Source organism: Myxocyprinus asiaticus, chromosome 5 (genome assembly GCF_019703515.2).
Source record: "Myxocyprinus asiaticus isolate MX2 ecotype Aquarium Trade chromosome 5, UBuf_Myxa_2, whole genome shotgun sequence".
Lineage (NCBI taxonomy): Eukaryota > Metazoa > Chordata > Actinopteri > Cypriniformes > Catostomidae > Myxocyprinus > Myxocyprinus asiaticus.
In genome coordinates, this window is record NC_059348.1 from 27547289 (window position 1) to 27574565 (window position 27277).

Genomic DNA, 27277 nt, shown 5'->3' on the forward strand with positions numbered 1-27277 from the left:
ACAACCCACATAGGCAGCTATGAAGCTGTGGGTCTGGTGAAACAAGTTAGCACCTAAGACTAACAGAGACTGTTCTATAATGTTTCTACTGTACATTGATCACTTAACAAATACAGAGAAAATGGGAATATTTCATATGTTCAGACTTCAGAACAAAAAGTTAACGGTTTAAGGAGAAGTCGTATAGATTTGATCACAGATGACCATTTTTAATGCAATGTTTAAGGCAGAAGTATCATGCTGTCAGCTTTTAAATAAAATCAGTTTTTCCAAAAATGTTCTTTGCTACTTACTGTAGCCTACATAGATTGCCCTCTGTAGGTTGAAACATCACATCATTCATTCTGAGATGGGGATTGATAGTTTTTTTTTCTCTCTGTCTCTTGAAGGGTGAAAAGGGTATAGCTGCAGGCATTGCTCCAAAAAGGGGAAGTCGCTACAAATCGCCAATGAAGATATAGATTAAACAACTCTGACGTCACACCGCGTTTCCAGTTTCTTTCGAGCAGCAGATTTCAATGAAAAATTGAACAAAAATGTATACGAAGAAATCGTGCAAACTTCGATTGCAAACGGCTGTTTTTAATTTCCAAAGTGCTGTCACTGTGACAGATATGAGTTCAGATATGACCTAACGGTGATCTTATGATCAAGACCACTATATATGATATAACGGGAGGAACGGGACCCGTCTCCACCACCGCAGAACATGGACTACCGTTTGTGAAAGGATAATTCAATAAAAATAATGTCATTCTACTAAAATGATGCCTTTGCATTTATTTTGAATGGATCAAATCAAATAGTTCAATCGAAAACAGGGTTAGGGTTAAGTTTTTATATGGAATTGAAGTAAAATATTATTATTTGTTGTATGTGGATTAATGATTTAAGCAGATAAGACACATATTTCATTTCTAGTGATAGTTTGATTTTTATATATCACATTAATTAAGCTTTAGAAGTGTGTGTTAAACATGTGAGGATGTGTATTCATCAACCTGTTACATGTCCCACATAATAACACAGGCTCATTGAACCAAGTTTAAACTTGTTTTGCTGATATTTCAGAAAAGAACCCACATAATTTCCTCACTGTAAACCATAGATATTCCTTTATAATAACTTTAAAAGACATTATTACATTCTATAAAGCTTAAAAGATTATTAAAACAGCAGTGCTGCCTATTTCTACCATTGAAATCTGCTGCTCAAAAGAACCCGGAAGCGCAGTCTCCTGCGGTGTGACGTCAGAGCAATTTCATAGCGACACATCTATCCACCTTTTTCACAGGCAGCAAAATTACCCATTACGCTTAGCGCGTTCTTCCAGTGAGGATGCTGCAGACTTCTGCTTCGCAATTACCAAGCATATAATATCACCTACTGGGGGCAATATAAAAATAAAAATATTTTTTATTTAAAAAAAAACAAAAAACAACAACTTAAATATTGATCTGTTTCTCACCCACACCTATCATAACGCTTCTGAAGACATAGATTAAACCACTGGAGTTGTATGGATTACTTTTATGCTGTATTTATGCTGATCACCATTCACTTGCATTGAAAGGACCAACAGAACTGAGAAATTCTTCTAAAAAGTTTAATTTGTGTTCAGCAGAAGATAGGAAGTCATACACATCTGGGCTGGCATGAGGGTGAGTAAAATGAAAAGTTCCATTATTTTCGTACCGTGTCGTGCTGTTGCATCTGTATTCATTTACTTTATGTATTCTGTTATTTTGTGACAAAAAAAATAATTTTGCTATTATCATTCTGCACTGCTAGGGAAGAGGATTTCAGAGATTAATTGATTGAGATTGTGAGACTGCAGTCAGTATTAAACTTGTGATGATCTTGTACCTGAAACACGTTCATCCATTCAGCTATTAATAGCCTATCTGTTCTCGATGGATCTTCCGTGATCCTTCCCGCGCTGTCAAGTGAAGCGGCGCCACATCAGTTTCGTCTCTCACAGGCTACTCTCTCATTTGTTTGGGTGTGAGATGATAAAATACAGACTGCGTCTGCTATAACACGGAACGCAATTCTGATCCTTTAAATACCGGATGTTACAGACTGTTGGCAATTGTTATGCGACATATGATGAAAGTTTGTCAGTCAACATGCGGACCTAACCGGACCAATTTTTGACCAGCCCAGCGGGAATTTTCCCGATCTTCCCGATTGCCACTCCGGCCCTGCATACATACATACTTACATACAAATAAGTAGTGCAAATCTAAATACAAATCGGTTATATACAGTGCTGTTGGATAATATAAAAAGACTATGCTGTGTATTTCACATTAATTATTGCTCAATGGGGCAGTTTTAACTGTTCATGAGATGGATAGCCTGAGGAAAAAAACTGTTCCTGTGCCTGACGGTTCTGGTGCTCAGAGCTCTGAAGCGTCGGCCAGAAGGCAACAGTTCAAAAAGGTAGTGGGCAGGGTGAGTGGGGTCAAGAGTGATTTGTCCAGCCTTTTTCCTCACTCTGGAAGTGTATAGTTCTTGAAGGGAGGGCAGGGGGCAACCAATAATCCTCTCAGCAGTCCGAACTGTCCTTTGTAGTCTTTTGATATCCGATTTCGTAGCTGACATCCCTGAGCACACATCCCTGGGGGGCACCAGTGCTGATTGTACAGGTGCTGGAAGTGAATTTCCCCTGTCTCACAAGCTGCTGCCTGTCCATCAGAAAGCTGGTAATCCACTAAGATTATGAGAGAGAGAGAGATAGAGAGAGAGAGAGAGAGAGAGAGAGAGAGAGAGAGAGAGAGAGAGAGAGAGAGAGAGACTGAATCCGAATATGATGCGCTAGATTTCAATGCGTTTCTTGTTGAGCAGTTCAATATGAAAACAACCAAATCCCGGACATTTAGGGAATCTAGAAATCCAACCGGATGCTTTATTAAGGTTCGAAAAAGAGGAAAAATCTTCCGATATATGGCATTATTTCTGCATTAACAAGTGACGCACTCGGCCGACAACAACTCTGTCTCTACCTCATTCACATACACTCACAACGCCACATATGAGATGTGAACCTCGTAAAGATGATTAATAAAAAAAAAATAAAAAAAACAAGGAGCTTGGTTTAAATGTTTTTCATCTTTGTTATCTTCCAAAATGACAGACAGTATATGCAATTATCTGTCAATGTTTTTTTTGTTTTGTTTTTTAAAAAAGGTAAGTGACTTAGTTTAATGCAACCTCTGCTTATTACATCTGGTGCAACTCAAAATGTTTCAGCATTGGCAGTTTTTAAAACACCCTTTAACGGCGCATAATTATCCAGAATCTTAGCTGCTCGCCATCACCAGTAACGTTATTCTAGCTGGTAACAACAACTAAGCGGAAGTGTGGAGCATCTGAGAGGAAGACTCTCGCCGCAATGGCGCCGCCCATGGAGAGGTCAAGAAAAAGGTGGAGCCACTTACACATAAGCCCTTTTGGAGATTCCACCCCCATTTGGAGGTCTTAAATTTCAAAAGAATACGATTTAATTAAATAAATGCATGCGCTACGTCCTTCAAAGTGAAAACGCAGCACTGTTGTATTTTCTACAAACTTGCGGGGGCTTGTGAGTGTTTTCAGCTGTTGCAGTAGGGTGTCCTCTTTTTTGGATCTTAAAAAAGCGTCCGGCCAGGATTTCTAAATTTGTGAAAATGTCCGGGATTCGGCTTTAGTTGCATTATGATGTGCCTCTGGTCTAATACTTCATTGTGTGTGCACGCATATTTGCATTGCTTTAACCCCTCTTTGTAAGTCCCGCCTTCTCGCACACCAATTGGTCGATTATAAGAGGCTTGCAGCAACTATTGGCCAAATTCCTGCCTGTCAATCTCTCCATGAACGCGCAAAGTGCTGTTATGTTCAACATCAAACAGTTGCTTGACAGTAGCAGCAAATGACAGCTGAGTGGAAACAATGCCCAAACGAAAGTGGAAATTTACAGAAATTTGCTTTCGACCAGATCGAAATCCGTGGGAAGCAGAATGTATGACATGTAAAGTTGGCACTTATGTGTCAGTTGCTAATAAAGGTGCAAGTGATTTAGAAGCACACATTAGCTCTGCGAAGCATACAGGGTCAGCAAAAGGTGAAAGTTCATCAGGTAAATTAACGGACTACTTTTTGCGACCAGGTAAAATTGTTATCACATTGCCTCATTTTCCATGGCCATTCAAAATAATAGTAATAGTAAATGAAGGTACACTCATGGCATCAAATATTTTATTTTAGTACATGGACATTCAAAAGAATGTTAGAATTTTTTATTTATTTATATATATTTATGTTATGCTAATAGAGTGTCTTTTTCACTGTATTAAAGTTTGCATTCATAGTAACACTGTTTTGAACCCTATTATTATTCATTATAAAAATGTGTCCTCTTTTTGGAAAACCAAAATATGGTCACCCTAGTTGCAGAGCAGTTCACAATCATTAAGCCATATCAGAAATATATGACAAGCGAATACTAATGATCAGCTGTTGATGATGATGATATAGTGTTGATGAAATATGACAATTTTACCTTTAATTGTTTATATTGTAATACGTTGTAGATTATTGTAGGAGTGCACATAAACTACTGGCAGATTTCTTTCAACACACTGTCCTGTCATCAAAATCCAATATCGGTTGACCTCTAATTTGTATTTATTTATATAATGGTACATACACCAATATTAATGTGATATATATGTGGAAAACATGTCTTGAGTATTTTAAACTTGCATATAGCCTACCTGTTTTACTGATAAGCAATGTTAAGGCCATGTTGAATGTGTGCCTCTGCCTGTTTAAGAGTCTGTGATACATTATGTATTTTGAGATTGTGTGGGTCTGTTTTGGTATGGGGATACGGTATTATTTTTAGTTGTTCAGGTCTTGAAAAAGGTCTTAAAAAGTCTTAAATTTAAACTCTGCAGCAACCTTGTACCAACTTGCTTGTGCTTACGATATGTGACTCTAACTACCCAGTATATCAGAGGTACTCAATTAAAGTTCCAAGAAGTCCGGTCTAGAGCTACATTTCCCTCCCAGCAAAGGTCCGGATAATAATACGTAGCTTACATAGTGTCATATGGCTATGAAATATATACATTTTTAATAGTTTTTATAACTTGCAAATTAATGAAAATCATCTCCTATCCATGTCATCCAAACACAAAGCATTTAAGCTTTTCACACCTGTCACCAGTTTTGACTTTTTATTTGTAGTTTGCGTTCAACCTGTTCTAACGTACAATTGCTGCATGACATTTCCAATCGGATTTGTGGTCTCAGAGGTAACATCAGGATGAGTGAATCATGCGGTCCTTGACACCTTACCCCTCCCCAGCCATCCTCTCACTTGCCTCTCCATATCCACTATCAATATACTCTCTCTAGTAATGTTTTTTAGCGCTCCCAATCTCCACGGAGGGCCGTTTCACAAAGAATTCTCGTTGTTACCTTTAGTTGTGTAGCAGGAAGTGCTTCAACTGACTGGGACTGAAAGTTTGTTGATTTGCATCCATTTTAAAATAAAGGAAGCAGGTTTCTTGAGATAATTGGACTGAAAGATTATTTACTGGGCTCGAGGTGCGTGCATTGACAGATCCAGAGCGTAATTATCAGGCTTTCAAGAAGCGCGCGATCGGACGGCATTTACTGAAAGCTGATGAGGTGTTAAGTTATGCTTGAATACATGTCCGAGACTTGGCGGTTCAGTCAGTCTATCTCTCGTATTTAAGGTAAACTTAGCTGACGGGGTACTTGCAGAACTTTTTTGCCCCACACTGAAAAAGGACATAATGCCTGTTCGACGGGGACACGTTGCGCCTCAGAACACCTTCCTGGACACCATCATTCGCAAATTCGAGGTTCAAAGTGAGTAAATGACTGTTGTTGAATGTGCTTTAAACAGAATGTTTAAAAATGATCTATCTGTCTGTCTGTCTGTCTGTCTGTCTGTCTAGATTCAGATAGCTTTATTGGTATTGTAAAAGAAAGCTTTACATTGCCAAAGCATAGTAACATTAAATACATACAATTTTACACACATAAAGCAGTTAAAGAAAACGACGTAAAAATAAAATAAAGGAATAGTAAAAAAGTGTAAATAAAAGCGGTTTGTTTTCCATGTTATGCATGTGGCACAGCGTTTTGGTTATTGTCTGGTAGAGGTCCTGTTCCACTGGTTGTCCTTTTGTCGTGGCAGGACTTGACATATCTGGCAGCCAGGTTTGAGCTTGCTGGGGTTTCTCCAAGTAGGTATGAACGTTTGTCCTTGTGACGTAAATTCTTTGTGATGGGCTGTGAAATGGGGAAAAATGTTTCCCTATTTTGTGCATAACTAGGGCATGTTGTTACAAAGTGCAGTTCTGCTTCCACTTCATTTAGTGTGCAGTCTTTTGGTCACCAGGTCTGTCTGTGTCTGCCCGTCTCTATGGTGAGGTTGTTCACTGAGTCTGTACATGGTCAGGACGTTTCTTAGTTTAGGGTCGGTGACTGTGCTCAGGTATTCTGCCAGTTTATATTCCCTGTTTAGGGACAGATAGCATTCTAATTTACTTTGTTGAGCTGTTGCTTCTGTCCAGTGTTTTAGATATTTTTCTTTTTGTGTTTTAATAATTTGATTTTGTCTAGCTGGGTTTTGTTCTGGGGTTTAGCTGGACATGTTTTAGATTGTAAAGTCAGCTCTAAGACCAACTATCTACAGCTTTTTGTATTTTAAGGCTTTGTGGTGAACGGTTTGTGTATCACAATGTTTTAGGCGGGCATGGAATTTAACGGCTCTTTTTTAATTTAAATTATTAGTGGGTACAGTCCTAATTCTGCTCTGCATGCATTATTAGGTGTTTTTTGTTGTACTTGCAGTATATGTTTGCAGAATTCTGCCTGCAGGGTCTTTATTGGGTGTTTGTTCCATTTGGTGAATTCTTGGTTTGTGATTGGGCCCCAGAATTCACATCCATAGCATGCAACGGGTTCTATAACTGATTGAATTATTTTTAGCCAGATTCTGATTGGGATGTCAATTTTGATATTTTTCTTAAAAGCGTAAAAAGCTCTTCGTGCCTTGTCTCTTGTTCACAGTCTTGTTGAAGTTTCCTGTGTTGCTGATGTTTATTTCAATGTATGTGTAGTTCTGAGTATGTTCTAAGGTCATGTTGTCTAATTTGAAGTTATGGTGTTGCTTTTGGTGACTGGGACTTTTTCAGAATATCATTATTTTTGTCTTTTTGGGGTTAACTGACAGGGCCCATGATTGGCAGAAATTGTGCAGTAGGCCTAGATGCTGCTGTAGACCCTCTTTTGTGGGCGACAGCAGCACTAGATCATCTGAAAACAGGAGGCAATTGACTTCAGTGTCAGAATAAGACCGGGTGCTGGAGACTGTTCTAGAGCTCTCGCCAGTTCATATATTGAATAACGTAGGGCTCAGACTACAGCCCTGTCTCACTCCACGACTCTGAGGGAGAAAATCTGTGTGTTTGTTGCCAATTTTGACAGCAAAATTGTTGTTAGTGTACACCGATTTGATGATGTCATATGTTTTTCCTCCGATGCTGCACTGGATCAACTGAAGCAAAAGCCCCTCATGCCAAATTGAGTCAAAAGCTTTTTTGAAGTCAACAAAGCACGAGAAGATTTTACTTTTGTTTTGGTTGATTTGCTTGTCAGAGTATGTAGAGTGTAAATATGGTCTGATGTGTGAGATTTAGGTTGGATGCTAGTTTGGCATTTGCTCAGGACATTTCTGTCTGTGAGAAAGTGGAGGAGTCTTTTGTTTAGGATGCTGCAGAATAGTTTACCTAGGTTTCTGTTTACACATATTCCACGGTAGTTATTAGAGTAGAATTTGTCTCCACTTTTATGAACAGGGGTTATGAGGCCCTGGTTCCAAATGTTGGGAAATACACATGCACTAAGGATGATATTAAAAAGTTTGAGAATGGCCAGTTTGAATTTGTGGTCTGTGTTCTTAATCATTTAATTTAGAATGCCATCAATACCGCATGCATTTTGGGATTTAAGGGTTAGTATTTTAGGGGATAGTTAAGCTAATGTAATTTGAGAATCTAAAGGGTTTTGGTAATCTTTGATGGTTGATTCTAGAGCACAAAATTTGTTAAATATGGTGTTTTGTTCATGATTTTTGTTTACATTACTAAAGAGGTTGGAGAAGTGGTTAATCCACATCTCCATTCTGGATGGCTAGTTCTTCATGTTTAGATTTGTTTAGTGCATTCCAATGATCCCAGAAGTGGTTTGATTCTATAGATTTTTCAGTTTCCCTTAACTTATTTAGTATGTTTTGTCTTCCTGAGGGTATTCCTGTATTGTATAGGAGTTTTTCGTGGTAGTGTTGATGGATGCTTACATTGTCAGCGTCTCTGTGCATCTTTGATAAAATTCTCACTTCTTTTCTAAGGTTTTTGCATTCATTGTCAAACCATTTCTCATTGGCAGTGTCTATTTGTTTTTGTTTTTTTTTTGTTTGTGGTTTTTAGGTTAGACAATGTTGCAGATATTTCAAATATTCTGTTCAGCCTATTGCTAAATTGACACCTTCACTGTTATTCAGGAATGGTGTAGCTAGGAAATTTTCTAGTAGGGTTTGATTTTTTTGTTTGCCAGTTATGCTTTGGTATGTATCTTTACTATTTTGCTTCCATCTATATGTGTTTTTAAGGGAGTGAAATTGAGTTTGTTTCTATGCCTCTTGGTTAGTTTTTGATCCGCTAAGGTAAAGGGTGATTTTACTGTGATTTTACTATCTGTCTGTCTGTCTGTCTGTCTGTCTGTCTGTCTGTCTATCTATCTATCCATCTATCTATCTATCTAGGCTACTTGAACAAATTTCTTTAAATATGTTTCTCTTTCAGAGTCTTAGATAAGCCTGTATTATTAGAGTGTTGCAGTCTGTTTTAAGTTATGGCATTTTGCCGACACACCATATAATGTGATTATTAGGGAATACAGTCAAGAAACTGGATTTTAAGTTGTAGTAGTATATAATCATACTGTTTAAGCCTACTTTTTTATGTACATTGATCAAGAGGAAACAACATGAAGCGACATTAACCTAACAAACAAATAATAACAGGCACACAAATGTAGCCATTTAGATGACTAATAATGACAATAACGATAGTCATTATGGGAATTTCATAAATGAAATTCATAGCATAATTAATTGACTATTATTTGCCTTTTATTTCATCTGACAGTCTTTCGTCTCTTTTGTCACTTGTTTCTTTTGCCTTTCAATATAGGTTCAACAATCGTAATATTTGGGTTCATATGAACTCTTGAGCATTAATCTGAGAAAAAAATTACTTCTGATCATTTACACTGTATAATACACGATTTCTGATCAACACATGTTTAGTTTTGATCCTATTTGATAATTGAAAAACTATTGTAAGTAAAGTAAAAAAAGATGTTATTGTATGTTCCTTATGAGGTTCATCCAGGATGACGCCATGATTTATGATTCTCTTGCATCTCTTCTTATCCTGTACTTTAACAGATCGCAAATTCATCATCGCCAATGCTCGAGTGGAAAACTGCGCCATCATCTTCTGCAACGACGGCTTCTGTGGCATGTGCGGCTACACACGTGCAGAGGTCATGCAGAAGCCGTGTACCTGCAGTTTTCTGTATGGACCGCACACTGGAAGACCAGCTGTGGCCCAGATGGCCAAAGCTTTGCTGGGCTCTGAAGAAAGGAAAGTGGAAATCTCCCTATACAGGAAAGATGGTAAGCCTCTTGGGGGGTGCACCTCTGTTATATGTGCTCTAAGTGAAATTAAAAATTCATTTTTAATATATAATTACAGAGATACATTTAGAAAGGCAAACTGTAACCGTTGCAATTAGCAGGCCTTTAATGGTAGTATGACAACAGTCAATAACAATTCTTTGGTATGCCTATAAAGTGACTCACTCATACGTTTGCAAGAACAAAGCTGATTCCTAGGATGTTCTTGTCATTCTTTCAGTCTCGTGGTTTCATATAATTTTAGCATTGACCCTTTGGTAACCCTTTACAACCAGTGTATTTCATCCCATCCACTAATACTCACTTCTATTTCTGTGGTATCTCATTAGAATTGTACTCTGTGTGAGATTAGATAGAATGCTGATTGATCTTGAAGTTTTGTCAGTACAGAAGTCTCTTCTGTGGAAGTCTCTCTTACCCAAGCATCCCTTACTGTGGACACTCATTTGATAGACAAGGATTATGCTAATTTAGTCTATTTCTATCCTTCCCTGTGTAAACATGCACCATTTCTGGATGATGTATTGATTTCTAGGACAGGTGGACATTGATTTCTAGGACAGGGGCCATTTGTGAATAGGAACAATAGTCAGAGAAGACATAATTGCACTGTGGACAATTTCTCACTATCTAGTACATTTCCCAGTGCTATACTTGGATATTCTAAATGGTTGCATAAGGGCATCGTAACATTGTGTCCTCTGGTGATGCTCAGGACAGAGAGCAACGTAAACAGTGTCCTTGAGCAACCAGAAATGCTCAGGCTCAAGTTGACCTGTGAGACTATTTAGATGGTAAGAATGTACTAATATGCTAACAGAGACCATAAAATGGCACACACTGTAATCTGCTATAGGGTTTAGACAGGAAGCCTCTGTTAAACGTCACAAAAGATTATTATCATATCATGATATCATATAATCTTCTCTACAAGAGATGCCCATTGTGAGTCATTTGTTTCAGATAAAGTAGACATTTTACTCAGTTACTGTTATGCCATTTGAATAAAACACTGTTTTTAGCATATAGCTTCACATCTCAGTGCCAAACACCAGCAAAACCAAACAGTCGTGAGGTGGTGATATAAATGATTCTTCAGGATTTAATGAGAGACAAGTCAATTCCACAAATAGAACCAGAGAGGGCCTGGAAGGGAGAAATGCAGCGAGGTTGAAGCGCAGGGTATTTTTCCACTGATCCGGATGTTAGGAATACCTTTCATTGTACCCTTTGTAACCTAACCACCCCAAATTTCTCAGGTGTGCTCAGGCTACATTTAGCCCTTCTGAAATATGAGACATTTCAGTTTTCTACATTGTATTCTAAATGTCATTACAGTAAGTCACATGTAACAGTATGGGTTAGATATACTGTATGTGCACATGTATGCTTATGTTCAGACATTTATGTTGGAAGGAAAATCTTATTTCAAATTCATCACCCACAGCTACTGTACCAAGATTTTGATTGAATAGTCCAGTATATTCTAAGGATGTCTAAAATACCTGGAGAGAGCTTTTAATTAGATCTCAATAGCAGTTGCTCAGCTGGCACATGCAGCCCGGAAGTACGCGTTCTGGTTGCTTCATGATCACTCTGGAACAACATGAAAAATAATGTTCTGACCACACTAATTTGCTGAAGGCACCATGAGAATGCCCCAAGCCCTTCAGTATATTAGAACTCCTTGATGCAGACTTAAGAAAATTGGGCACTTGTGAAACAAATTATTATTATTGTTATTATTATTGAATGCTGTTTAGGGGTGGGTTAATCTGAAACAGTTTAAACAACAGTATAAGACTGGCATAAAAAAAGGAAAGAAAATTGAATAATTGTGTGATTGTCCTCACGAATAAATGTGAATCTCTGAAATAAATGTGTTTAGACTCAAATCGTAAGTGCTGATTAATTTAAAGAAATAACTAAAACAAAAAACAAAGCAGAATAAGGATATACAGTTCTTTTCGTAGATATCTATTTAACTTGCTACTAAGTGCCTCAAACTAAATTTGCGATATCTTTCAAAGATTTAATGGCACTAACCTGGCAAAGTTTGGCAAATCCAACAATTACAGTTCTTCCTAAAAAGTGCTCATTGTATCAACCGAGTACCAAAACAAAAACTGTTTCCTGGTGGTCTGATATAAAAACCTGTGTGTCATTACTCCTAGAAGATGCTTAAAGACAGGGAAATCAGATTGGAACTGGTGATTTCCTTCTGTGCTTGAAATTTTTGTGTGCAAAATGCATCAAAATCAGTGAACTGACAGCTGGTGGCTTGTAGATGTGCTATCTAAGGCTCAGACTATATAGTTGTATATACTGTAGACTATAGTTGTAATTCATTGTTGGTGTCCAGATTGCATATTTAGAGGTTTAAGCATGTTTTGCATGGGAGGTGTAAAATATATAAAAAATATATATATATATTTTTTTGGTTTGAGGATATGTTGATATTGATGATTTAAAGTTGATAATTGTTATAAAAGCTCTATTGCAATAAGCTATTTGAAGATTTGTCTAAGAGTGTTGCCTCCATGTTATAGGTATGCATTGCCATCCATAAAAGTATAGTATAATCTTTTTAAAAATAATCCCAAATTAAACAATAAACCCTTTAAAATGTTACTCTCCTCCTAATTGGTAAAGATGTTCCATGGGGATAATCCATAAAAAATCAAATGGAACAGTCCAACTTGTCAATGTAGGAAGGAATAATGTTTCTTGTGCATGAGTGCCAAAAAGCCTTGAAAACTGTTTTGAAAAAAAAAAAAAAGACCCTGAAGTGTTTGACACTGAGTTGCAAAAATTGACCCTTTTCACACTACTGGGTTTGGAACGCGGAAGTAAACTAAAGAAGGGTAACTATTAGGGCTGCACAATTATTCGAAAAAATAATAGAGTTTACAATTGTATCTGTCACAAATATATAATGGTGAAAAGTGTCAATTACAGCATTCCATTTAGGTGTACTCCTATTGCGCCAAAATTATCTATTTACAACATATTTTTTGGGCCGTTGTGTGCATGAATGCAAAGTCAAATCTGACATGTTTCAATTAGTCTAAAAGCATTCAGTAATGCTCACTGTCTTAATTATACAGTGTACAATTTCAGAATGTGATTAGCAATTGTTGTTTTTCATGCAATTAAAATATTAAAGCAATTCAGGAACACAGTTCTAAAGTTGTTTTGATGCATAACCTACATAAAGAATATGGCATACAACTGCACCACACAAAATAAGTATTTTAATGTAAATTCTATTAATCAAAATTAATAATCGCAATTACAATATCAAAAGAAATAATGGGAAATTATGATTTTCGTCATTAGCTTGCAGCCCTATTATAGAGGGAGACCACAAAATATGATTTTTGTGGTCTCATTTTCTCCAAAAGCAAAAGATAAAATCCACTATTATGTTTACAATTATTTTAAAGAAAGGAAACAAATTGAGAGCAATGGATTACGGCAGTTAGAAGAAAGAAAGATGACAATTTTTCTGTTAGTCCCTCAGCAGCTATTTGATAATATAACATTAAATAATGAAAAAAGTTTTCTAGATTTACCCTGTTAAATTAAAGCAGAAATGTGTTATCACTATCTGTGAAAATAGTCCTTTATTTTGATTGTTTTCAAACAGGTATCCTGAACACTCCCCCCATCTGCCACTGGTCAGTAAAAAGATATATATGTCTGTGCATATTAAGCTGGGATAGAAGGAAATATTGTAACACTGAAAAAGTAACACACTTCAGCCTTAAACTGGGATAAAGTATTTTAATGTTTAAAAAAGACACATTTCAATCAGCTTTAATCAGTAGATCAGTTTAAGCAAATATACATGTGAGGGAACATTGAACCCAAAGAACATAGGTCTGTACTTAGGTCTTCTTCAGTTACACTAAAATGTAACTACAACTAAGAAGATGTGGCTATAGTCCAGGGGGTCATTTATTACTGAAAATTAATGCAAGATAATGGAGGTCTCATGGTCGGTGGTAACGTCCCACAGTATGGAGAGGACTACTGGAAGTTATTGCACAAATAACCTGCTGGAAGGACACACAAAAAGCAAAACTCCTCGAGGGAACATTGAAGGATAATGATGTTTCAGCAAAAATGCTGTAATAGACGGCATGGCCAGAAGGCACATTTTTAACCCGCTAGGCATAATGTACGAAAATGCATTTCTGATGAAGAAGGTAATATAAGTAGCATAAATAACAGTTTGTTTCATGAAGTTCAAAAACTACCAGCTTCTCATTATACTGTATTTTCCAATCCACCAATGTCTGTTTTCCTGTATGACACTCTTGTTGCAGCAAAGATCTTTGCCTCTGAAGAGAGTCCTTGTGAAGGGCATTTAACGCAAAGTGTAGAACTAATGGTCATACCAGTAATCCTCCAGCACAAAAGAGCAATTCCAAAGTCGACTCAATTAGTGAAAACTCATCCCTCTTTAAAGCTTGCTGGTCCTCTGAGGTTACACTAAAGGGGAAATTATTGTAAATGGTATAGCAGATTATGACTTAATGATGACCCTTGGGGCAGATTGTGCTCTTGCAGTCAAGATCAGGGGATGACTTTTACAAGGAGCTCCCCATTTTAAACTTTGCCTAATTTATTTTCCCTTTAATTAGATATTATAGAGCCTCATTAGTTTGAGCTTTACATTTTGATGAGAATAATGTGTAATTATTATTTACTCGTAAAGGAAAAAATCACCCTAAAGCAAAAATTGTGTCATCATTTACCCTCATATGACTTTTTCTTCTTCTTCTGTGGAACACAAAAAGATGTTATACATAAAGTTAGTCTCAGACAAAAATATACAGTGAAAGTAAATGGTGACTGAGACTAACATACCATTTGTGTGCCTCAGAAGAGAGAAAATCATACAGAAATGGAACAACATGAGGGTGAAAATAAATGATGACAGAATTAAAAATTTTGGTGAACTACCTTTAAAAACACAACCCTATAAATTGTAGGGCTCCCCAATATTAAAAACATGAGCAGTGCAGATACAATGCCACATTTAGCTATACAGAATTTGTTACAAGTATTTTCTGCTTAATAATCAAAGATTTTGATGACTTGAATTATGACCCATTTATGAGAGTTGCAAGGAGAGCTCCGATCAACACAGAAGACAGAGGATGACCCTGCTCATCAGTCTTCATATTCTGGTAATGGCCTTCACAGCTATAATTAGACCAAGTAATGACTGAAGCCATCTCTGGGAGTTAATTATTTAAATGTTCGTTCTTCATCCCTGAACTCTCATATGAGGGTCTTGTCAGAAAGCCCTTCCGCAACATTCCAGCTGAGCTTGTAGTTTCACATGCTGATTGACCCTATTGACTTACTTTGTATTGTGGCTTACCTGGTTTTGTAGCTGATTTTGCCATACACTGGAAAATCTAGAATTTATTTCTACTTGATCTAACCCATAAAATTTACTTTCATTGGTAAAATTGCTAATTTGTCTGGAAAATTATTCAGATTAAATTACATTTTGAATTGAATAAAGGCCACTGCTATTTGCACCCCAACCCTGGTGCAAATGTGATACTAATTGCACCCTGGTGCACATAGTGTCAGATGCTATTTGCACCCTGGTGCAAATTATGATATGTGCTACATGTTACATGCTTTACACCCAGTACAAATAGTGGCAAATATTATTTGCACCCCAACCATGGTGCAAATAATGGTAGATAGGCTACTAATTGGCTAGGTGCACAAGATGGCACCTGTGAGCTTTTGCCAAATGAGTGTATGCATGTTTATGTCCGGTCATATGAGTGCTCATTGAGTGAGTGCACACGGTGTGATCACAGTGTAAGCAGGGCTTTATTGCTGCATTGAGAAAAAAATTCCATAGGAGAATTGTTAGAGACTTGGTTGAGACCAGCATGAGCGTGTTTACAAGTAAAGAATGAAAGGAGAGTGGTTTATCAGCGACTGGAGATAGCATTCACTTTACACTGTTGTGTGCCTCAACCAGCAGCGACGAGCTGACCAATGGTATGAAGTAAATAGTGTTAAAATAGCGGGTAACTATTTACAATAAGGTTCTGTACATCAGCATGCAATAGCTTACGTGAAATAACAACTAACAATACTTTTACAGCATTTATTATCCTTGATTAATGTTAATTTCTATCAAAACATTAACATGGGGCAATATATGAACGAACGGTTATTAACAATGAACAATAGTATATTTAAATTAAACATTAACCTAGATTAATGCTGAAAAATAGTTTTCACAGTTAGTTCTATATACCAAATGCATTAGCCAATGTTTAAGATTTTAACCTTATTGTAAAGTGTTACCAAAAAATTGCATGTGTAATGAGACGTAAACGCAACAGAAATTGCAACTTCATAAATGTGTTGGTAGTTGTCCAACAGAGGATTCATATCATTACTCTGCAGTTATATATCCAACTTCAAAATGTATATCTTACCAAATATGTATCCAAGCCTAGCATTCTTTATTCATGTTCACAGAAACTTAGATGAGTTACTGTTGTTTCTGATGTTCATTATTGTTTCATATTTATCAATGTAACTGCATACATACTGTAACGTGAACATGTTGTTTATTGTTTTATTCTAACTGTTAAGAGGAATTTGTTGTGTTATGCATTTTACTGGGTTGTAATGTCTTGCATTGATAGTTGTTCCTAAATGTTTCGTGTACGTATGTGTGCACGGGGGAGACTGAGGTCAAAAGGGGTTCACCGTCGTTTTAAGTGTGCTTCTCTAAACAGTTACAGAGTGTATGGCTTGGCTGTGACCGACAACAGCCTTAAATAAACACACTGTTTATGTGATCGGCCTTGTGTGTCTTCATTGTGATTCTACAATACATTTTAAATCTCTTTTCTGTAAACACCTCATTTAAAATGGCATTTTCAGCAGTCTCTGGACAGGGGCTCTGCAAAACCGGAAGTGGTTATGACCACACTCTGTAAACCAGAAATCAAACATGGCGTCTTATGCAACTAGCCTATTGCACCCTGGTGCAAATAGTTTCAGATACTATTTGCACCCATATTTAAATACTAACATACAGAAAAGGGGCATCACTGCAGTGTGTTTATTTAGAGTCCCACAGACAAACTACATTAACCCCTACCCCTAAACCTAACCTTAACCTTACCTTAGAAAAAATAACCTTGGTTTTACTACAGTAACCATGGTTTCACGCGGGAACGAGTGCGATCGACAGACCCCACCTCCGGATCAACCCCGTTGTCGGGCTTTACTGGTTGTTTAGATCAGTGTTACTATCAGAAATTTCTGTAGTTATTAATCAATATTTAAATTAATTAATTGGATCTAACTCATTAAAACCTCATATGGGACTCCAGTAAATGTAGTGTGCTACGTTTAGGAGCAAGTTTGGTTATTAGCAATAATTAATAATTATCAAAGATAATTATTAATTATTAAAGTCAATAGAACATTGATGAGAATCAATGTTAGCTTTTTTAATCCTTTAAATCAACAATTATCAAAGATAATCGTTAATTGTTAACATCGATGAAACATTAATTAAAATTAACACTAGCTTATTGATCATTCAAATTCAACAATCATCAAAGATAATTATCAATTATCAAAAATCAATAGAATATTAATAAGGATTAACATTGACGGGGCACCACCCTGGAATCAGGGACTAGTAACCAAATATTAAAACAGTCTCACACAGGCGTATGCAAAACAAACCAAAACACTTCTCTTTGTAATATAAACAAAAGTTTATTTATGCAGTAATATCAATTAATAAGTAATACAATGCAGTCAATAAACTTCCGACTTACAACTACAAACTAAACAGTGATATGATTAGATATGGAAATAAAAATAATCCTATAACACATAAGGTGTGTGTGTGACAGTGTGTGTGTGTGTGTGTGTGTGTGTGTGTGTGTGTGTGTGTCAGTGTGGTTAGTGAGAGAGAGAGAGAGAGAGAGAGATTATTAAGTGACAGCCCGAAAGCTGATTTCGCGATAGCTGGAGAGAAAGCAGCTGTGTTCATCACTCAGAGACGCGGTTTTACGAGCGGGGCTAGTAAAAGTCCTGCGTTATTTGACTTTAATGGATGAACTCAGTTGCTGTCTCACCCGCGATGGCGAAAATGCACAACAATCCAATTTGGTTGGACCACAATACAGCAAAACAAATTTGTGATAATTAATACCCTGAGTATTAATAATGAGCGGACATGGCGGTCCGTAAACTGTACAAGCAAAAACCTTGAAACACAAGAATAACACACTATAATATTCTATCTCTGCCCAGATGTAAACCTCTTACTTGAATCGCATGAGGACACAGGTAGAATGTGTTTTCCTCCGTCCTTTAACTTTGACCCGGTTCCTTGAGGCTCGTGTGATGACGGGAGGCCGTTTCCTCGCGCTGTCGGCGGGCAGTACGACTGTTGATTCTCGGCGGGCTGGCGGAGAACTCAGAAATGTCGACTTGATTGAAGATGGAAGAGAAATCTTTAATCTCTTCACTTCTGTAGGCCAACGGATGAAGATGCGAATTGCTCGGCGGTCTCCTTCGGATCCGTTAGAGTGTTCGGTGGAACACAGAGTAATCTCAACTCGTCCAGCGAGATGGAGATTGTGTGGCTACAGTTTCAAGTCGGACATTACTTCCTTGTGCCACGAGGTTGCACCTGAGAGCAGCAAAAAGCTACGTCCGTATTCGGTGAACTAAGTCGCTGGAAGCGAATTCTGGATGCATTTCAGAATTATTTCAACTCCTGATGATGTCATGTTTGAGGGACGTTCTGTTGTGTGCCTCATCCAATAGGAGTTGAGAGCTCGATCCTTTAGTGAGCAAGGCTTCCTGGATTTGTAGTCTGTTTTGGACTCCCTTTGTTTGATTTTGGCGCGATTTTTATCAGTAAAATTTACGACATGGAATGTGTGGGGGCTGAGTTAGGTTTTACGACTTGTGTTAGGCCTGCCTTTGTCTTCTATCTGAATACATGAGGCCCAACACCGTGACCAAATCACTGCGATGAAATCAACATTTATATTCATTTTTATTTATTATTTTAAGTGGTATTAAAGGAAATATTAAGAGTGGAAACAGGAAATCAGGAAAAAGAGTGGGACAAAACGCAGATTCGAACCGCGGTCACTAGGAAAACAGGACACATTCACACACCGTCTTTACATCCCACGCCACTGCAGTGACATCTGTTGTTTAGTTTGTGGTATATTTCTGTGGTTCCACCAGACTATTGGGGTGCAAATAGCTACCCTGTGTGGCAGATGCTATTTACACCGGGGTGCAAACAGACACTCCGCTGAATAAAACCAATATATTTAGATGTTACTACAAGAAGCAGATTTTTATGTTATCTGACAAAACTCATCTGATTTTCCGTTTGTTTCATTCATCTAGAGTAAATATGACTTTGACCCTGCCCTGTAAAAAATCTAATGAAAAATATAACCTGAGGAATTAGGTTACGCCAATGAAAGTAATTTTATGGGTTAGATCAAGTAGGTTCTTTGAGGTAACAGACTGATCACACTGTGAATTTGGAGACAAAAGGTCTAAAGTTGTTTAGCTGAAATCGTGTTTCACTGTGCTTACTGAAATTCGAACCACTGTCCCCAGTAGCCAAAGCTGGAAGTGTTGTTGAATGTTCTGTATGGGCACGTGTGAGCTCCAGTTTCTGGGTGAGTGGCGCCAAAAGCTAATTGTAAAGTGGTTGTTTTTAACGATGTAACACAGTCAACAAGAATGCATGTTTTATTAAAAATGTTCTCGTCATTTACTCACCCTTTTCATCATTTTAATCATCATTTGCCCATCCCAGATGTGTATGACTTTCTGTCTTCTGCTGAACACAAATGAAGATTTTTAGAAGAATATCTCAGCTCTGTTGGTCCATTCAATGCAAGTCAACAGGGTCCAAATCTTTGACGCTCAAAAAGCTCATAAATGTAATCCATACAACTCCTGTGGTTAAGTCCATGTCTTCAGAAGCAATATTATTGGTGTGGGTGAGAAACAGATCAATATTAAAGTCCTTTTTTAATATAAATCTCCACTTTTATACAGCCCTCCTAAGAGTTCTTCTTCTTTAGTTTTTGGTGATTCGCATTCATCGTGCATATCACCACTTACTGGCCAGGAGGAGAACTTATAGTAAAAAAGGTGTGAGGTAACAATTACAGGTTACCACATTTTCAGTGTAGAAAATTATAAAATAAATAAAAATGTGGAACATTAATGTTGATAGATCACCTGCTGATGTGTTACTGTATCATCCACTGGTCTAATTCCAATTTTATCGTGTGTATTGTTTAGTTATTACACCTCTATTTTGTTGTTTATTTGCAAGAAGAACACTGTATGGAAACCTTTTGTTTATCAATTTCTTTATTGACTGCATGTACGTGACATTGGATTTGCTTTATTACATGCCTAAGGCTCGAAATATGTTTCACTGCTGACGTGATATTTCAGAACTGACAGTGTAACATGAACCCCAACAGGCCTGTTGTAGTTGTTGTTTTCAGGAGAGCAGTCACGAATAGGCCAGCAGTTCAGCTCAAACCTCTGGCTACTATGTAAATTTGCATGCCATTTGATTTATTATGATATTCAAATCCTATGGGTAAATTAAGAGGATAGGGGAGCCCAAGGACAAAAAGTGGAGATACAGAGATTATTGCAGCAGGTATTCTCAAGAAGAAATACTGCCCAATGCAAAGAGTAAAGTTTGAGCTCATTTAGCTCATATTAGGCTTGCATTGAATCTGACCCTGCAAAACTTAGCAAGAAGCTCCGCCAACTTCTGTAGAATTCATATGCCAGTCATTTGTGTTTATTTAATATTTTGGTTAATTTGATAGTGCTTTCAGTTTAGAATAAGATTTGAGTACTCTTTAGTTCCATTTAACTAATTTTACCATATATAAATCCATTCCCCAGAAAAATTGCATAGATTCTGTGAAGACCTAGTCATTGTTCACAAAATGCAAATCAGAGAAAAGAAAAAAACTGTAAGCAATGTAATCTGCAATTGAGAAACCTTGGTTTCCAAGGCCTCTAAAATCATTCTTACATTTATTGATTGACCTTTCCTATCTATAACTATCACTTCCCCCAAAAATGCAGTGTGATTTTCTTAGTTCAGTGGCTGACGCTTTTTGATAGTTTGCTGAAATTACAGGACCAATATGATAGGTGCAGTGCACATTATATCTAAACCACATCTTCATAACAGAAAAGAGGATGCAAGGCAGAGGAGAAAGAAAAAGATGAGGGGTGTGGCAGGATTTAGAGGCACTAAATCCCATTATTAATTTCAGTTTTCTATGGTACTTATGTTCTTATGAAAACAATACAGTTTCCTCTGGTGGCATTAACCTCTCTCGCCCTAATAGCTTCCTCTGTCCTTGATATTGAAGAAGTCAAAATCTGATTTAGTTTGTAAGGTTTGCAAATGAAAGCTTGCCTTTTTTCAAATATGTTTACAAAAATCCATTGGCATTTGCAAATTAGAGCTTGACTTTTTTCAGGGATGTATGCAGAAATCCCTTATATACGGTCTTATCTGCAAATTAGACCTTTTCTTTTTGATAACCTGCTCAAGCCCTTATTGTTTTTTTTTTTTGTTTGTTTTTTTTGTTTTTTTGTTATTCACTAGCACCATTGCATCTTGAGATATTTCAATATAAAATGCATTTAGTGTATAATCTGTATAGTAATACGACAGAATTTATGCTCACCTGTATTGGTTTACAATCTTATACCCAATGAAGATTATGACGCAGGAGATGCAGGGGTTAGGGGCCATTAAGCAGCAGATGGTTATGCTGTACAGGGCTGTATTGTACAGTAACAGATGCCACTGGTATGAATGAAATTATTTCAAGAGGAATAGAGGAGTGTGTTTCACTTTTTAATCCCTGAGCGATGGCACCATGTTCCCTGTCCCCTTGTTGTCCTGTCTGCCCTTGCCCTCTCTGCTCTGAACCACTCCTGGCCATCAATACTGGCCCACCAGGCTGGCACAGAGAGGGGCTGTTTTGGTTGGCTGTGTTAACAGAGCTGGAACCACAGTGCCAATGTTAGACAGCTGTCAGTTGCCACGGTGAACAGAGAGGATTCAGGACATTTGACAACTGGTTATCAAAGACCTTAATATAATTCTGCACACCTTTCTACTCACTTGTAGGCAGGGCAGGAGTGGCAATCGGGAAGATCGGGAGAATTCCCGCTGGGCCGGTCAAAAATTGGTCCGGTTAGGTCCGCATGTTGATTGACAAACTTTCATCATATGTCGCATAACAATTGCCAACAGTCTGTAACATCCGGTATTTAAAGGATCAGAATTGTGTTCCGTGTTATAGCAGACGCAGTCTGTATTTTATCATCTCACACCCAAACAAATGAGAGAGTAGCCTGTGAGAGACGAAACTGATGTGGCATCGCTTCACTTGACAGCGCGGGAAGGATCACGGAAGATCCATCGAGAACAGATAGGCTACTAATAGCTGAATGAATGAACGTGCTTCAGGTAGCTTACAAGATCATCACAAGTTTAATACTGACTGCAGTCTCACAATCTCAATCAATTAATCTCTGAAATCCTCTTCCCTAGCAGTGCAGAATGATAATAGCAAAATAATTTTTTTGTCACAAAATAACAGAATACATAAAGTAAATGAATACAGATGCAACAGCACGACACGGTACGAAAATAATGGGACTCTACAGCTCTCAAAAGATTAAACTCAATTCAATATTGTATAATGCGATAAAACCCTCTTAAAGAGACAGTAACCATTTTGCCTTTGTCCTGAACATTTACATTCCAAGTACAAGAAAAGTACAAATGTGTTATTTGTAGTCTTTTATTTCACTCTTATTATTGTAAAATGGCACATTTTTGAATGGCATGTAAAAATGTAAAAACAATCACTCAAACTTAATTGTTTCACTGGATCTGTTGCTATTTTAATTATCTAAAATACAAAGCACTGACCATTTAAACTGTGAGCCTGTACATCTTGAAAGAGTTATAAACAGTTACGGTTGTATAGTGTTATTATGTGCCTAGATAGTCTTTAAAATAAACTTAGTTTACCCAAAAATGAAATTTCTCTCATCATTTACTCACCCTTATACCATCCCAGATGTGTATGACTTCCGGTCTTCTGCTGAACACAAATTAAACTTTTTAGAAGAATTTCTCAGTTCTGTTGGTCCTTTCAATGCAAGTGAATGGTGATCAGAACTCAGAAGGTACAAAAACACATAAATACAGCATAAAAGTAATCCATACAACTCCAGTGGTTTAATCTATGTCTTCAGAAGCGTTATGATAGGTGTGGGTGAGAAACAGATCAATATTTAAGTTTTTTTGTTTTTTTGTTGTTTTTTTCTATAAATTCTCCTCCCTGCCCAGTAGGGGGCAATATGCTTATGTAAATCACCAAAAACAGAAGAAGAACTCTTAAGAGAGAGTGTTTATGAAAGTGAAAGTGGAGTTTTATAGTAAAAAATGACTTAATTATTGATCTGTTTCTCACCGCTTCTCATTTACTTGCGCTGAATGGACCAACAGTTCTTCTAAACATCTTCATTCATGTTCTGCAAAAGAAAGTCATACACATCTGGGATGGCATGAGGGTGAGGAAATGATCAAATATCCCTTTGACATTCACTTATTTTTACAACACATACAATGATGGCTTATGACAAAGTGAAAATCTTAGTGAATGCCGTATGTGGGATAATGACATGGAGAGCTTAAATAATTTTCAAGTAATTACATATATTGCATATTTTTGCTGTGATCTTATTTTATTGTTATCATCTTCACCTCCAACCCCCCTTTTGGGTGTGGGCTGACTTGGACATGACATCCCAGGCTGAATATGCATCCCACTCCGGCCCTGCTTGTAGGCTGTATCAGCACCAGAGGTTGACAGGTTGTGAATATCAGTCAGAGGGGTCAGATGGGATAAATTCACTTAAATGCATATTACTTATAATGCTACATAAACCTTTTAATAAAACTCTGCCTTCATAATATAGTTAACCCTTGCACAATTGGACTTTTGACTCCAAATCTTATTGTTGCTGAGAAATTGCCCTTGTGATAACTTCCATGTGTGACAACTAGCCCCGACCTCCCCTATTACTTAAATACTCATAATATTAGACCAGGCCTTTAGCGGAAAGAATGATTTTCTCAATATCTCTTCACTGTCAGCGACTTAAAGCAGAGACAGATCTTTACCAAATACAGGCTCAACGATCACAGCCATAGAAAAATTCAGACAGACAAAAATGCAAACTTGGCTTCCAAAAAAAGAAAAGAGTCTGTGCTCACTGTGATACTGGTGAGGTTGAGACAGACGCACACTTTCACTTTTACTGTTTAAAGTTTAGGGAAGTAAAGATAAATACTTTAAAATGCAAATAAATAAATTAAATGCAAGTGTTTTTGGGGAGGACAGTTACGCATCAGCTGAGGCAAATCTCATATTTGAGCTGCACACTTTTAGAAATCACTGCACAACAATATAGTATTCTTAATGTTCATCAGTGTTTTGTTAGTGTCTATTCTATTGTATTCTGATCCATATATAGATGTATAGATACTTTGGCAATATTTTATATTAAACAATCATAGCAATAAAAAATACTTCGAGATCGAGCATAACAAAGTACCTATTGTTGTGTGGTGCCCTCTAGCGGTGGCAAAAAAAAAAAAAAGATTTCCCGTACTCATGCTGCTGTGTTTGAGCCCCAAACCTTTTAGTCTCTGAATGTGCACCCATTCTTGCAGATGTAAATGTTTTTCGTTATGTTACAAAACTTTTTCCCCTTTCCACACAGGAGTGTGTTTGCCATGCCTTGTAGATGTGGTTCCAGTTAAGAATGAGGATGGCTTAGTCATCATGTTCATCCTGAACTTCGAACGTGCAGATCAGCAGGATAGGCCCCTCGACAGCCCAGGCAAAGACATCAACCACAAACACACCATCCCCTGGCTCTCTAAAGGTACTGAGATATGATTCACAAATTTGATTCATTAGATTTTTTTAATTTTTTTAATTTAGGTATTCGAGCTGGTATTGCTTCCTTCCTTTGTAAAGCACATATGTAAATTTTGCTTAGAAATTCATAAAGAGGCATAACAATGAGGTGATGTGCTTTAGTTGTAAAGGTTTTGAGCCTTGTAACTCCATCTTGTAGCTGCAAGATTTTAATCAAAAAATAATATACCACTAACAAAAAGTACATTTAGTCAGATAGTCGTTGCTTTCAGAGCAGTCCATGACTGGAAATCTGACTTCCATCAGGCTTAAAATAACACGGTGCTTTCTCTTGATTGTTGTCAAATCAAAATGGCCAACATGGTATTTACTGTACTGTTTGAGGTTGGTAGGTTATAAATGTTTAATTCATATGCATTGGGACTTGTCTAGTTTGATTTGCTTTCATTTACATAGTGATTTTTGAAAAGTGTATTGTCACAAGATTTGCAGAGAGTCAGGACCCCCACAGTGAAAAAACAAAAAGGATTTCTGAATACAAAAATAAACAAAACAAAAACCAGGTACTGGGTGGTAATGACAAAAACGGGCTGGACTGGATAACAAGGCAAAACACAGGAACTGGGAAAAACACAACACCGACATGGACACCAAACAAGACAAACTGGCACTGGACAGCACAAACGAGAAGACTAAAACAGGGAAGGAAATCAAACAGGTTAACAGACAAGGCAGGTGTGACTAATAAACTAATAATAGGCAAACAAGGAGGCAGGGTATGACGCAAGACTGAGGGACACGTGACAATACAGAAACAAAACAAAACCACGTGCTCTCACAAGACACAGACACCCGAATGGCACGAGCGCATTTCACCAAGACAACATGCGCTCATGCCAACCAACAGATAAGACAAGAGAATGCACGGCAACGCTAACAGAGCAATGCCATGCATTCTCACACTAGACAAATCCTGAGCGTTCTTCGTGAGGCAAACACCACCCCATGCACGCAATAGGCGACAAAACGAAACAGGACACCTGTGCGAGAGTTGGGCCAAACACAAACCTGACACCTCAGACTGAAGTGACTGAACCTCAGCACAACGTGAATACAGCTCGTGACCCGGGCGAGCAGCACAACGCGAGTGCAATGCACAGCGCGTCCGTGGCCGCGAGAGACAGACATAAACAATTGACGTGAATGCATGCCACCAAGATGACATAAGCGCAGTGCACTCATGCCAGTAACAAACAGAACATGGAGCATGTGTGTCCGGAACCCAACACCAACCAAAACCGAACCAGACAGGGAAGTCAGGATCCTGACACCATGCTCCGAACATGAAACTTGAGACCAACCGGGGAGCGCACAGCAGGGAAATCACAACCGAAGCCGTGTGCTCACACAAAGACAGAAAACTAAACACAAGACAGACATAGAACGATGATGTCACTGTCCTGCCACACAAAAACCCAGACTGACAGAGTGACAGTACCATGACAGTGTATTGTAAGATCATGCAGAGTGTGCATGGATAATGTTTTGGTTTAGTGTAATTGAGGTAGAGGTTTTCTTTTGTGATTGTGTGACTGTGTTATGATGTATTTGTTTTGTTTCTGTATGTTTTTATCAGATGCTTCTGTTTGGTGACAATTGTGTTATATATGTATTGTTAATTAAGTTAATTATGTTATAATTATGTTATATATTATATGTTGTCATATGTCTTCTAGTTGTCCGTGATGATAACCACTGCAAAACAAATTTCTAAGAGATATAGACAATAAAGTATTTTTTTGATACTGCTTCCTTACTCTTGACCTTGACCTTCTCAGCAAGAAGACGCCAGTTCAGGTTTCCTCTACCCCTCTTGCGCTCCCTGAGTGGCAGCAAACAGTCTCTACAGGACGATGCTGAAAAGGGTTACATGCAGCCAATGCCTCATATGGGCCATGAGTCAGTAGCCCTGGACAAACTGTTGTCCCTGCCTGAGCGCTCTGCGTTGGGGGGATCTCAGCTTTTGTTGTGGGAAGATAAGGCCCAAAATGAGCCTGAAAATGAGCCACGGACATCAGAAGTGTCCCCTCCCCTGCCTCAGGGCTTCTCCCAGTCCTCCCCACGCCTGCACAACCTCACATCAGAGGCATCTCCTTCCAGCTGCAGCATGGCCTATAGCCGCTCCTGCGAGAGCCTTTGTGGCATGCGGCCCTCACCCTCCACCCATGACTTCAGCTGGGACTGGAAACTGCCCATCAGACCCAGTAGCACAGGTAATGATAGGAGAAGGAAGTAATGTTTAGAGACATCAGGACATCAGCAAAGGTTATGAAGTCAGTCAGAGCAAATGAGAGTGGCTGACTTGAACTAGAGAGTATACAGAGGATACAAGTACATTGTAAAAAGTAAAAATAGGCAG

At 37.8% G+C, this 27277-nt stretch overlaps 1 protein-coding gene across 2 annotated transcripts in view; it reads left to right on the forward strand.

Moving 5' to 3' along the window:
* The first annotated feature begins 5584 nt into the window (after nt 1–5584).
* LOC127440293 (potassium voltage-gated channel subfamily H member 6-like) overlaps nt 5585–27277 on the forward strand; it is a 61487-nt gene continuing 39794 nt past the window's right edge. For both annotated transcript variants that reach the window (XM_051696784.1, XM_051696785.1), the window contains exons 1-4: nt 5585–5883; nt 9533–9763; nt 24698–24862; nt 26697–27131. In XM_051696784.1, coding sequence (XP_051552744.1) covers nt 5808–5883; nt 9533–9763; nt 24698–24862; nt 26697–27131 — 907 coding nt within the window. In that variant the 5' untranslated portion in view covers nt 5585–5807. The remainder of the gene's footprint in view (nt 5884–9532; nt 9764–24697; nt 24863–26696; nt 27132–27277) is intronic.